The sequence below is a fragment of the Dermacentor albipictus genome, chromosome 3, assembly GCF_038994185.2.
Source record: "Dermacentor albipictus isolate Rhodes 1998 colony chromosome 3, USDA_Dalb.pri_finalv2, whole genome shotgun sequence".
Classification (NCBI taxonomy): Eukaryota; Metazoa; Arthropoda; class Arachnida; order Ixodida; family Ixodidae; genus Dermacentor; species Dermacentor albipictus.
This window is the reverse complement of record NC_091823.1, coordinates 2,746,234-2,759,345: the sequence shown is the minus strand read 5'-3', so window position 1 is coordinate 2,759,345 and position 13,112 is coordinate 2,746,234. Positions and strand designations below refer to the sequence as shown.

Sequence of the window (13,112 nt, the reverse complement as noted above, 5' to 3'; positions counted from 1 at the left end):
CGCGTAGTCACGTGGTCGTTTTTCAAACATTGCGCACTTTCTTTGCAGCGCTGAAAAATTAGAACCGCAGCACGTATTAGCACGCAAGGAAATGATTTGGATAGTTCTCTCTAGGTCCTACCAATTCTACATTCAATATCTTGGGTTTCCATCAATGCCTAAATTTTGGTTAATTATTGGGAATTCATTAGCTAAGGTAATAGCGAAAATTGCTTTCAGTTGCTCAAGAGAACAGCGAATAATACTAAGTTGGTTGTACTCTCGTTACTCGCGCGTGCATTTTTTAACGACTGGGCCTACTTGGCTGAAACACCCTGTGTGTGGATCTCGGCCCCACGTATTAGGCTACGACACAGAGAAAAGGCATGTATTGGTCTGAGAACAGTTTTGGTGCAGCTTTTATCAATTATTGAACGCTCATCTTCATGACTGCACACAGAACAGATTTTCAACACAGAGCAAGGGAAGAGCAGATGCATATAATACACCTGCTTGAGCCGCAGTATCGAGAAATTTGCAGAGCTTTCTGATGGTTCAGTTCAGGAATTCCTTCTCGATTACAATGAAGGTTAATCTTTTAAGAATGAATATTCTGCCAACAAAGCACGGCATAATATGCTATATTCGCACAATTCTTTCATCAACCGCTACAAAGCGTCAGCGCTGTCACAATCACAGCCAAAATGCTATTTCGTCCAACTTCGTCACATATTCAACAGACGATTCAATTTTATTGGTTTTGGAAGTACTTTTAGCTTCTATTATGCGCACAAACGAATTCTATAGTATGAATTCCTAACGAAGAAACATTTCTTCTACAAAAAGTCCGATTTGCTGAATTTTGTAAATTTTTCTACTCGTTAATATTAATATAACTTTAAATAAGAACAAATCACGTATAATATTTAGGAAAGAGTAGCGTCTTCAAATTACAGAACATAAGTTGAGGAGCTCCCGGTAAGAACAATATTTTTTGTGCAAGTTATTCTTCACTAAGCTTCATTTACGTCTGTTCGCGGTTTAAAGCGTTGTCATGGCATCAATGTTAAAAAAAAAGATCTGTTCAGGTGGCACTTCGCGTATTGAGCCAAACAGCAATAATTTTTCTCAGAAAAGTTGGACGTGGTTGACAAAGCGTGAGATACAGCTTGAGATGGAATGACTGATATGCATTCGAAAAGTGTTTTTGCAAGTTGGATTGCATGTCAGCTTACGTGTGCTTTCATTGATGCCCCGATAGAGTGGGCCCAATGTATGTACTAGGCACGACTTGCAAGCTTCTATGTCTATGTGTGCGGAGAATCCAGTTATCGTAAAATTACAGTTTAGCCCTTAACGCGAAGCGCTGACCCGATAGCTGGCGAAATATAACGCGCAGTAAGCCTGAGATTGTTTCGTGCAGTGTTTGTTTGAGCGAACACTCACAGGCGCGAGTGATGAATACGCTTTCGAGAAGTGAAAGAAATGTGAGTCTTATTCGCTTATGGAAAGCGCGCCCTCCTATGGTGATACTTGGCTTTCGTCCTCCTCTCACGTAGGTCGCTGAATTCTGTCATAGGTTGACTGCTTGTGTGTCTGTGTGAGCCACGCTTAGTAAAAGTTTAGTTGTAGAATCAGCTTAGTAGAATCTCGGTAAGTCCGAGTATGAGGGAACAGTAGGGAAAATATTCTTCGAGTGCATCTGAGCCAGTTTATTCATTCACATACATCACCAATTTCAATTCGGAACATTTCATGAGGGGGCTACAGAAGTCACCAGAGTTTATTTAGGCACACTGAGAGCTAGAAAAAAAAATATAGGGTGACGGACAAGGGAAACATACTTGCTAGCCCTTCATGAGAATCACCGGCATCGTAGGCCAGCTACTGCTTACCGAGACCACGGCACCAGTTTTCCTTCGTAGTGATCTCAAATGACGGCACCTAAGCGGTATAAGAACACTAATGGGCGTCCTGTTCAGATACATGTCTTATTTAATTTATTTGTTCTATTTATTTTATCGTTTTCTATTATGTTTATGTATTCATCTTCTATGAAAAGCAATTCTTGGCGCCCAGTTTCAGGCAGAAAAACTCTGCACCCATCTATTTCTTTATTTTTATTTGATAGTTAAGCAGCAAAGCCATGAAATATTGTTGCAGTACAATTCAGTTGTAAGCGGCTGTGTATGAAAGGCAAGGCAGGAAACAACTTAGCTGTCATGCCAACGGTGCAGAGGACTTACCTCGTCATACTCCTTCATGGAAAACAAGTGACCATGGTAGGTTGATGTGAAAATGCAGCCAAGGGTCACGATGAATATGGCATAGATGAGGCTCAACATTGTCGTCAAGTTTCGTCTGCATTGAAGAAATATGCGAAACACGTTTTTGTCAAAAACCGTGCTGAACAGACCCCGACTAATCATGTCTTGTACTACGATGCACGTGATCTGGGAAATATAACAATGGTACGTTAAGTATGCAACCTCTTGTTTCGTAATAGACTTGTAAAAGTAAATACACAGCGCACTGTGGTGTTGTCTCTCTTCTGTCCTTGTTCGCTGGCGCCAAATATGCCATCCAACTCAGTTTACCAACACGCCCAACACATGGCAATGCTAAATACACAGATTACGCAGTTCCCGCGTAGTGTGGGAATCGAAGCTGTCTTTGTTGTTTTGCGTTCATTGAGGATATTTGGTGGTGATGTTGATGCCCTACGACCGTGTCATGACGCCACGGTAAATGTTATGTGGCGTACACCAGTTGTGTTTGTCTGCGTAGTACACAGAACACACAGCAGCACCGGTTTGCTGCAGGCATTGTTGTGCGCCATTGTTCGTCTCCTGCGAGAAAGTGAGCACTGTCATTCCCTCACACGGGCGCCGCCATGCGGCCGCACGGCAACGCGTGTTGATTTGCTGGACAGCCGCTTACGTGTCGTCGCCTTCGCGTTGCGGTGCTTTGGTGCGCTTTTGCGTCGGCACGCCCTGCGTCAGTTTTGTTCGCGTGTACAAATTTTCATGGTGCGTATTTTTCAGAAATAGCAGACACGTGCCACATCATATAATACCCGTGTCACACGGGCGTTTGGAAGGCCTTCCAACCGATAGTCAGTTGACTCAAAGGTCAAGTTCGAGCTGCCACACGGGCGATTTCGACGGCCGCCGAGTCAATAGTCTATCGAGTCAACGGAGCACCTTACAACTCTATCGAAATCTCGATGGCCTTTGAGCAACGGAAACGGAAACAGCGCGAACATGCCCTCTCGTTCACAGTGTGCTCCAACTCACGGTTAGAAAGAACAAATCAAACCAAAATGCTCTAAAAATACTATATATGAGTGTTATCAATTATTCAATAAAGTATTTTTGCCACTTGATACGCTCGAACTACACACACTCTCGACAACAGCGACATGCAGCGACGCAAACGTTGCCGCAGTTTCGCTACTCAACAACTTAAAAACTAAACATACATGTAAGACAATGTATAAACAATTGTTTTAATGTATACAGAAACATAAAAGAAATTATAGTGCTTTTTAAGTGGTTTTAATGTTGTTTAACGTTTTGTGACATGAAAACGAAAATAAAGATACGCAGCGCCACAGAATTTGGCGAGAAACGCCGGAACCACTCAACGGCCTTTCAAAAGTGCCGTGTAGCAGCGCGACATCTCCTTTGAGTCGATAGAGTTCTGGCGTTTCGAAGGCCGTCGACTGGAAGGCCTTCCAAATGTGCCCGTGTGACACGGGTATAACTTAAACTAAGATTTTTGGAGTTTGTCCGCAGCTGCTGCCATGTCTAATAGCAGCGTTTCTTTTATTGAAGAGACCCCAACCGAAACATGCTTTAAGACGGCGCCTTTCCCTTTCGCCCCGATCGTCCGATTTGTGCGAGCCGCCGCGAATGAAGAGTGCATATTATCCACCCGTTCTGCCAGGGCGTTGCCTCCTCTTTCTAGCATACTATCTCCGCACTACGCTGTTGCACACGAGTACAAAAGTAAGCGCAGCATCTTCTGCAGCGCTTACTTACGATTGCTGTTTCAACCAATAATATAACTAATAGAAGCTCTCCTCTTCCTGTTGATCTTTTTATTTCCGTTCCTATACGCAATACGCGTCTAGCTTCAAACGGTAACTTTAATCTGCCCAAATGGCATAACGTTTATCGCGAAATATTGTTATAATTTAGCGGAACTAAAATTTGGAACATGATCCCCCTTGGAATAAAAACTGCACGTAATTTCGACCTAGTATATAAGTCATTTTTTTCTGTCTATGCAAGGCCTGTGAACTTGGTGTCTATTTAGAGACATTGTTGAGATTTTGCTCACTATATGTTAGTACATATTATAGATGTACTTGTATACGCATATATATATATATATATATATATATATATATATATATATATATGTGTGTGTGTGTGTGTGTGTGTGTGTGTGTGTGTGTGTGTGTGTGTGTGTGTGTGTGTGAATTTATGCGTTTGTTTGTATGTCTTGCGCGATCTTTTCTCCTCTAGGTGACCTGTGCATATTTTTGTTGCATATTGCACTGGACCGGTTACTAGCCGTTTTAGGCTATCGGTCCAAATAATCTTTGCACATATATGTTCTGATGCTCTTGAAAAAAAATGTTTCATTGATTGATTGATTGATTGATTGATTGATTGATTGATTGATTGATTGAATGCTTTTACGAGGCTAACGCGTAACCATAGCCGTTCAGAAGGCATTACGTTGATGGCCAGGGTGTCCCAGAGGCCACTGTGACAACGACCAGAGAGCTCCAGAGGGCATTGTGGCCGCCACAATGCCCTCTGGAGCTCTCTGCAGGTCGTTGGTCTCTGGCACACGCAATTCACGCACGAATGGACTCACAGACGCTTCTCCCGCCTCCCTACCCTGCACACGTTCTCAACCATGCCCGACGCTGCGTGCAAGACAACGACAGCAGCAGCAGTGGCAAAGTCGAGGGAAAAAGGCAAACCTTAGTAAGCGTGAGGCGCTTCTTTCACATGCTTCTTTAACCCTTTGCCACATCATTCCTTGCCTAAATAGCATGTCTGAGCCTCCGCCTTTCCTTGACCCACTCACTCTGTTGCAGCCCTCCCACACTAAATTGTTGATAACAGACGGCTGCTCCAAATATCGTGGATGAGTTTCTGTCAAGGCATACACGCTAATAGCTTCGTCATTTCAGCTACATTTGAATTTGCACCCATTTTTCCTGCTTGAGGCCGCTCTGCACGTTTATGTAAAAATTTTCCCGTCTCTATTGTTATCCTCTGTGCGTCTTTTCTGAATTGCTTGTGGTCTAACTCGGCCCTTTGTTGGTGTGTAATACTTAATCTTTCTTCTTGATTGCCCGCCTAAATCGGCTGCTGCCCATGTCGGGAATTGACGTCCGACCGCTGTTGCTACAACACTATCGCCAAAGTCTATCCTGTCTCACGCAAAAGTGCCTTCTCGGTCTGCTCAGCGGACTTCTCAGTGGATGTAAATTACCGTAAAATTCATTATCTCACCTAGCGTTCAAATTTCCCTGTTTACTGGAAGCACTGCCTTTTCGATTGAATACTGCAATTGAAGAGGTGGCTTTGTGTGTCGCGCTTCAGGGTGTCTTGTGCGTGACCCGCACGCATTCCGCAAAGCTTTGCACCGTCCGCTTGTAGCTTGCTTATTCTTTTTAGAGCGCTGCTCTTTGGCGTCCGTTCCTGGGTTTCGCGTCGTCGTCGGCGTCGTCGTCGGCGTTGTCGTCGGCCTCGTAACCAGCTCGCCGACGAATCGGCTCCGCCGCCGCGCATGCGCGCTGTCGGCTCTCCGGGCGAGGGAGGATGATGGAAGGGAGGAGGAGAGACTGTGGAGGAGGGCTGGCTACACAAATGGCTCTTTGGCGTCCGTTCCTGGGTTTCGCGTCGGCGTTGTCGTCGGCCTCGTAACCAGCTCCGCCCCCCTTTCATCCCCCCAGCGCTAGCAGCGACCGACTCATACCGCTTTCGTGAGTCCGCTACCGCACTCACGAAAGACGTCGTGCACTTCCTGCAACTCGCATTAACCGTCCATCGATCCACACCGATGTTAGTAGTGGGGGACTTTAATGTTGACATAAAGACAAACAGCAATTTCCTAACACTTATGCGGGAGAACATCCCGTTCCTCTCGCTCGTAACGCGTCCCACGGCTGTGACAACCTCGCGAGGCACTTGTATAGATCTCGTCTTTGAGAATCAAGCATTGGTGTACCAAGTCGAACATATATCAGTCTATTTCTCCGACCACAAAGCTTCCTTCATGACTGTCAAGAACTGTTAGTGGAGTCTTTGTTAAAGGAATACGTGTGAAAAATTAAAAAAAATTCTGTGATAGCGCATACATGTGTTGCTCGATTTCTTTGCCTCAATCTATCGAAAAGGTGAAACAGCTTATTTGCTGCGCTCAAATTTCGCATTAGGAAGTAACGTAATCGTCGGTAATTTTTTTTATTATGTCACTGGCAGATTTATTTTTTTAATCTAAGTGTTTTTGTTTTTACGCCGCCTCCAGTCTCGCGCCTCTCGTCCTACGTCGATCAGGGGTGGACCTCATCACCTGTCAGCAGTCGAACCATCCATAAATTCATGCGCGGTGGGTTTGTTATCGCTCCATCCCCTCCGGTTCGGAGAGTGCGAATACATATTACCACCAATATTTGACAGATTGTCGTATATGGCGTTCCCTGATGTGGCTGGATGAGGATGTCGCGTATCTCGGCCATGGCTTGCAGCGGCAAAGTTTGGAGCAGGACTTCATATTTGCGAAACTCCGACGTGACGCGATGAACGTGAAACTTGTCCTCATCTTGTAGGACCCAGAAAGTGGGATTCGTGAGCCATAGCTGTGGTAGGGTAATGGTAGATGTAGCTCCAATGACACCCGTAGAAAGTACCTGGCCGGTTGCAGATGTAGTTGCGGTGTAGGTGAGGTCGTCTGGAGTCTGGAATTGATCCATAGAAGGTCCTGTTCGCAGTCCAGGTCACCAGTAAGTGTGGAATCACCAAGCACAGTTTAGAGCACGGGCGTTTTATTTGTGTTCCTTCACTTGACATACTCCATCGTTTCTCACTCCTCTTCTTCCTCGCTTAAGCCATACCCACTACTCACTCATGACTAAAACCAGTGACGCGCCGGAAGAAGAAAAGTTTGCCACAGGACGAAACCCAGATTGATGAAGAGGCGCGTTCGATCGCTTCGAATGCTCGCAGGACACCGCTGTTGTCGACTTCACTTATTTTATGGCACAAGGGCGCGCTGGATCACTAGAACGGTCTTTTCTGCGAGAGTGTTTTGCAGCATTGACATTCTGCCAGGCAGTTCTCTTGTCGCAACGAAGCGTGAAAGCCGACCCCAACTCTGACGCCGCCTATAAAATACGTGCAAATGGCGAAATGCTTTTCTGAGATAATGCCCGGGCCAGCTTTAATGACACGTGGTGCACTTGAGAGAAAACGTTAAATTACAGTGACGATTGGAAGCGAAATTTTGATTTATGCCTTAATCGCTTTAGAAAAATTGCCGAAAATTTTTAGGTGCGATACAAAACTAGAAGCATGAAGTTTACGTATTAGTAACTGTTCAGCATAAAAAGTATTGCAGTTCTGTAATTTGCACCTGCCAGGACACCTAAAGCGAAGAATCTCGGACATATTAAGTTGTATCTCACGTGAATTTTTTATAATGCATACAAATATTCTGCAAAATTCATACTCACATAATAGTGGTGTAGTCGAGAGCCGTGAATAATACATCAAATTTGTCTTGTTTAGATGTACTATTAGGTGTATTTTGCAGAATTGCGATATCTTTCTTCATTGCTGAGTTAGAGAGTAAAGATGATGGTTTCCTTTTCCGAAAATTAGTGGTTTTCAAAAAATATTTATAAAAATTGACGGCCTACACGAAAGCATCTGCTTCCATCATTCACTATATTTGCACTTTTTCTTTCGAATGCAACAAACCTAATAAAATCTGGTACTGTGGTTGCGGAAAAAAACGGTTTATCATTTCCCATGTGTTTCGATAGGGGCTGCCGAGCTAAAGCTCCGTCTTAAAAATAAAACCAAGCTCGCGTTTAAATTTTTGAACGCTTTACGTCAACATGTCAGAGCCTTGCACATTGTGCGGATAAAATTCACGAGCCGATAATGGCAGTCGACCCTCGTGTAAAAGCGGGCGCACGCACTCAGTGCCACTGGCATTGGTCGAGCTCTACTCCAATGCCCTTCTATAGGTTTTCCCGCTCAATTTAGTCCATTCGCCAGTCAATTTAACCCGAGCGCCACTAAATTTAATACAAACACCACTCTATTTATTCCGAGCGCCACTCAATTTAATCCCAGCATCACTCAATTTAGTTCTGTGTTGTCGGGTATTTACAATCCTTCACGCTAAGAATACCCCATGAAAAGTCGTTAGCAGGATAAATAGATTATGGTGTGTAGGATTTCATATGCTTTAATCCCTGGAGATGACCGATCACATCACATCTCCTGTAAGTCGCACATATGTAAACTGCGGTAATACGCTATGAAGTGAACACAACGTTCACGGTGCTTTACAATGCGTACGGTAGCTGTGACGCGTACAGAACGTTTTCGCCAGTCTGATACGTTCAGAGAAATGATACGTTCAGAGAGAATGGTTTGCTGTTCCCACAAATTTCTAGAAAAAGCGAATGGTGTGATGAGTAAAAAGGGCGACAAGAAAGGACAAACGCCCTACCGGTCTGGATTGGACATATAGTTGCTCAAAATGCAATCGGTAAGACGTTCAGAGAGAACGGTTTGCTGTTCCAACAAATTTCTAGAAAGGGCGAATGGTGTGATGAGTAAAAAGGGCGACAAGAAAGGACAAACGCCCAACCGGTCTGGATTGGACATATAATTGCTCAAAATGCAATCGGTAAGAATGGCTTTACAATAATAAAACAAGAAAAAAGCATCACGCCTCTTGAGAAGCAAGCATACCTGTGTGCACTAAAATCTGTGTATTGTAAGTTTCCTTCGCTTAAAGGGGACCGGACTAATAACAGTGTGAATAATAAATGCTGAGAAATGAAAATGTTGTTTTGCTTTGACGCGTTTTTGCTTACATTATTCTTCTCAGGGAGAGCTTCATCAATGGCTGACAAGAGTGGCCAATCTTGAACTGCGGGGAAGTTTACTCTCACGACCGCCATGAGCATGCCACTTCCGTGTTTCGACTTTAAGAAGCCTTTCGAATGGCTGCAATGAATTTTCCCGTTTAACTATCACAGTTACGCTTCCAGTCTTTGCCATATGCTACTGATTAGGCAAAAGTAGGAACATCCCTATATACTATGGGCTCGCAAGAAGCCAGGCAGGTTCTGGAAAAGCTAGGCTTCCGAGAATCGAAATGCTTTGATGTCGTAGAGCAACAATTCAAAGTAATTTTTATTCATCAGCCTAACAAAGTGTGTTAACGCGTCAAGTTAGACCAGTGAATGCAAGAAGGAGAAACGAAGCATAACTGATGCTTTTCGAATGTCTCGCGCAAATTTCGCAGAAGGTTCAAGGTAGCGCAAGCCATTTCTTGCAGTGCGCGAGCAGACGATCAGTGAAGTGGCAGTTTTCTGTCGGGTGTGACCCCCTTTGTCTGGATATCGTAAATGAGACACCTCTTTATATCGGGTAATAAAGACCCTAAAAGCTTGCGTCTGGGAACTATGGCAGCGTTGTACAACATATAAATTCTTGAACTAATGTTCAAGAGGAAAGACTATCGTTCTAAGTAAAGCAGACGGCATGCTTCTAATTCTATCAGGGGTGTGGCACTTCCGTGCAGACGACAGGCAGATGACCAGCGCCGGGCGTTGTGTGATCATATAGAGCGGCGTGCCTCATCTTTTATGTGAAGTAAATATTTCGAAAATTTGCGACATAGAAGCAGGCAAAATGTGAGCTGCTGGACGAACAAAAAAAAAAAGAAGCCTGATGAAGAGAAGACCAAGTACACTCGCGTTTCTCCCGCATCATCGATGCGCACCGACATGGTGGTGACTAAGCAATTAGCCCGAACACTGGGAATAAATATAGAGACTGAGCACGCAATCGCCGCAACATATCGCGAAACAGCCAAGAAATGTGGTGCCTCGTCAAAAAAGTTTGGCCGAGATGTGGTCGAGACACTGCGTGAAATTGTAGAAAAGAATCCATCCTTCACGCTTATGCAAATCAGGATGTCTTTCATAGAGAAGTTTCGCGGTACCAGAATCAGCAAATCGACCATCATTCGGCTTCTCGATGGCCATGGTCATACACGTAAGAGGAAGCTTTGGCTCGGGCCCTCTCCGACGCGGCCTATTCAAATACATGTAAAACGCAAGAACGTTTTTTCTGAGATAACCGCGGGACCGATTCTAATGACATTTGTTGAATTTGAGAGAGAAAGTTAAATTATAGTGACTGTTAGAAGCGCAATTCGAATTTTTGTCATGGATTTCGTTACAAGAATTTTCAAAAATTCGAAAGTTTGAAAATATAGAAGCACGAAGTTTACAAATTCATATCTCTGCATCACGCGCAGATGTCGCTGTTCTGTAAACGGAATCCATTAGACCATTGAAAGCGGACAAATTCGATATGTCAGTTTATCTCTTACGTGAATTTGTTACGTTATTTACTAGGGTTCTGCAAAAGTTCTATTTACATATTACAAATTTTTTTCAAATTCATGTGTAACATATGAGTTTTGTCCGTTTTAGATGTAGTATTAGATGCAATTCACAGAATTGTATTATAATTTTTCGTTGCTCAATTACAGAGATGTAGAGAGAGAGTTTCGTTTTCTGAAAATTTATGATTTATGACAAATTATTATAAAACATTAGGGACCTAAATCGAAAATTCGAAACCAACAGTCACTACATTTTAATCTTTTCTTTTAAATGCAACAGACGTCGTCAACTTTGGTGCAGCGGTTGTCGAGAAAAACGAATTCTCCTTTTACAGGTGTTTAGATAGGATCATCCGAGCTAATGCTTCCTCTTGAAGGGACACTAAAGGTTAATATTAGGTCAACGTGGACTGTTGAAATGCCATCCCAGAAACCTCGACGCGCTTCTTTTATGCGAAGAAGAGACTTATTTTAAGAGAAAATACGTTCTGAAGCGTCCGGGTACCTCTAGCGCAGTTCAAATCGCCCGTCCTCTGATTGAGGAGTGGTCAGGTCATGGTCTCATAGTGACGTTGTGCCGTCGGTGAGTAAAACGGTGCCCGCAGACGGTGCTACGGCTTTTCTGCGCAAAACGCAAACGTGCGGCCAGAAACACAGCCAAGACAGAGCGAGCCGAGAGCAGCGCGAAATGGTGGCTAGCAAAAGGGAAAGCGTGCGAGATAGGCTGGTTCTTTATTTTATGACGCCAACTTTGGCGCTCGTTTGAATTGACGACCCTGACAACGACACGTTGACTCGCTATACTGGGCTGGACTTCAGCGATTTAAGCACTGATGAACGTGACCTGCTGCTGAGGGCTCGCGCTGCCGACGTCGTTGCGCACTACTATTACTATGTCATGGCTCTACATATTCGCACATTTGTAAATTTTCCTTCATGAAAACCAGATGCCGCCCTGACCGCCCCGTCTTCGACCTGCAGTTGTTCTTTCGCTTCGGAGAATGCACGCAAGACCAACGAAACAGCGCTACGGGAAAGCATTGCTTTAAAGACACTCTACACGACTTCAGTAAGTCGGCGTTGAACTCGTAATCCTCTGGACAAAAGTGCAGCGATCAGACTATGCGATTTTTCGGCTCTTTGCCAACGCGCTCTGGCAGAGGTAGGGCACTTCACCACTTCGAACGGAGAGGTTACTCGTTGGCACACATTGATAATTAACGTTGGATTCGCCGCTGCAACTGCCTTTGGCCAAGTTCCGCGGACCGCTCGCACATCCCACGAAATCACATGGACGTGACATTCTCGCGACAGCGCCACTAATAAAAGATAGTGCTTTAATACAGGGAGGACAGCAGTGACATGAATAGCGCTTTTCACACACGCACAAGCGCGCACGTATAACAAAAAACAGAAATGAAGAACAAGAAACGTACCATAAGTGAAACGGCCCTACGACCTCTAGCGCACCTATCAACCGATACATAGTCAATCGTCTCTTGCGAGAGCGCTCACCTGATAGCGGACCGGTTTGACTCGAGGCTTTCTTCAGAAGACGGGGGACGGACGTGATTGGTCGAAACGCTGTCCGGCTGCAGGTTGCGCATCCGCAAGCTCATGTTGGTCGGTGAACTGCGGCCGCTCGAGCAAGGTTGGCTGATGGTGTAGATGTTTCCGTTGCATTTCTCGTCGTTCAGCTGGCTCCCGATTGCAGGACTCAAGTCCGGAAGCGGTTCTCCCATGCTGCTGGGCAAACTTCCTTGCTGCGAGAAGAGCGTCCGTGTAAGGGCCATGGCGCTCAAAAAGAGGCACCGCGACGCAGTTACTTTCCTATAAAACAACGCTTTCTGGCCGGCTAGCTCGTCATGCATTCTTCGTTGTGTTGCAGCTCGTACACAGACAAGAAAAAAAGAAAAACACCAAGGCAGGACAGGGCCAAAGTTCTCTCCCTATTCCTGCTTGTTTTTTTTTCTGCCTGCGTGGAGATGTGTTGTCACATTACGAAGAATGCGTTTCTACCAATTTTACCAGAAACTTAACAAAGAGTCCCTGAAGCTATCAACAGATCCTACGTAATAGGTCCAAGCCCACCAAGAACTTATGATGAACTACATGGACAGATGCTCCCAGTAAATGTTTACCTGCACGGCATCATTCATTTAGAAGTTTATTTGTACAAAAGGCCAGCGAGAAAAGTGACGAATAGCACCATAGTTCATTTCATCGACACCATCATATTGCAAACAATGGGTTGCATTTCAGAAGCTGTTCTCGTTACACAGGGCGAGTTTTCGGACGCAAAGCACTGGAGAAACGGATGCAAGGCCATTGCGTACGGCTACCTTCCTTCTGATGCGAAAAACAGTGTGTGCTGGCTCTATAGCGGCACTTCTTAATGCTCCTCAAATTTTACTTAAGTACGCACAGGCGTACACATTCACTTCGCCTCT

At 44.6% G+C, this 13,112-nt stretch overlaps 2 protein-coding genes across 12 annotated transcripts in view; one reads left to right on the top strand and one right to left on the bottom strand.

Moving 5' to 3' along the window:
* The window catches only part of LOC135919931 (transient-receptor-potential-like protein), a 397,285-nt gene that overhangs the window by 168,566 nt on the left and 215,607 nt on the right, over positions 1–13,112 (top strand). The gene's annotated exons all lie outside the window — the stretch shown is intronic.
* LOC135919933 (proton channel OtopLc-like) overlaps positions 1–13,112 on the bottom strand; it is a 153,234-nt gene that overhangs the window by 44,827 nt on the left and 95,295 nt on the right. For all 4 annotated transcript variants that reach the window (XM_065453952.2, XM_065453951.2, XM_065453954.2 and 1 more), the window contains 2 exons: positions 12,178–12,425; positions 2,226–2,340 (listed from right to left, as the gene is read on the bottom strand). In XM_065453952.2, the coding sequence (XP_065310024.1) occupies positions 2,226–2,340; positions 12,178–12,425 (363 nt within the window). The remainder of the gene's footprint in view (positions 1–2,225; positions 2,341–12,177; positions 12,426–13,112) is intronic.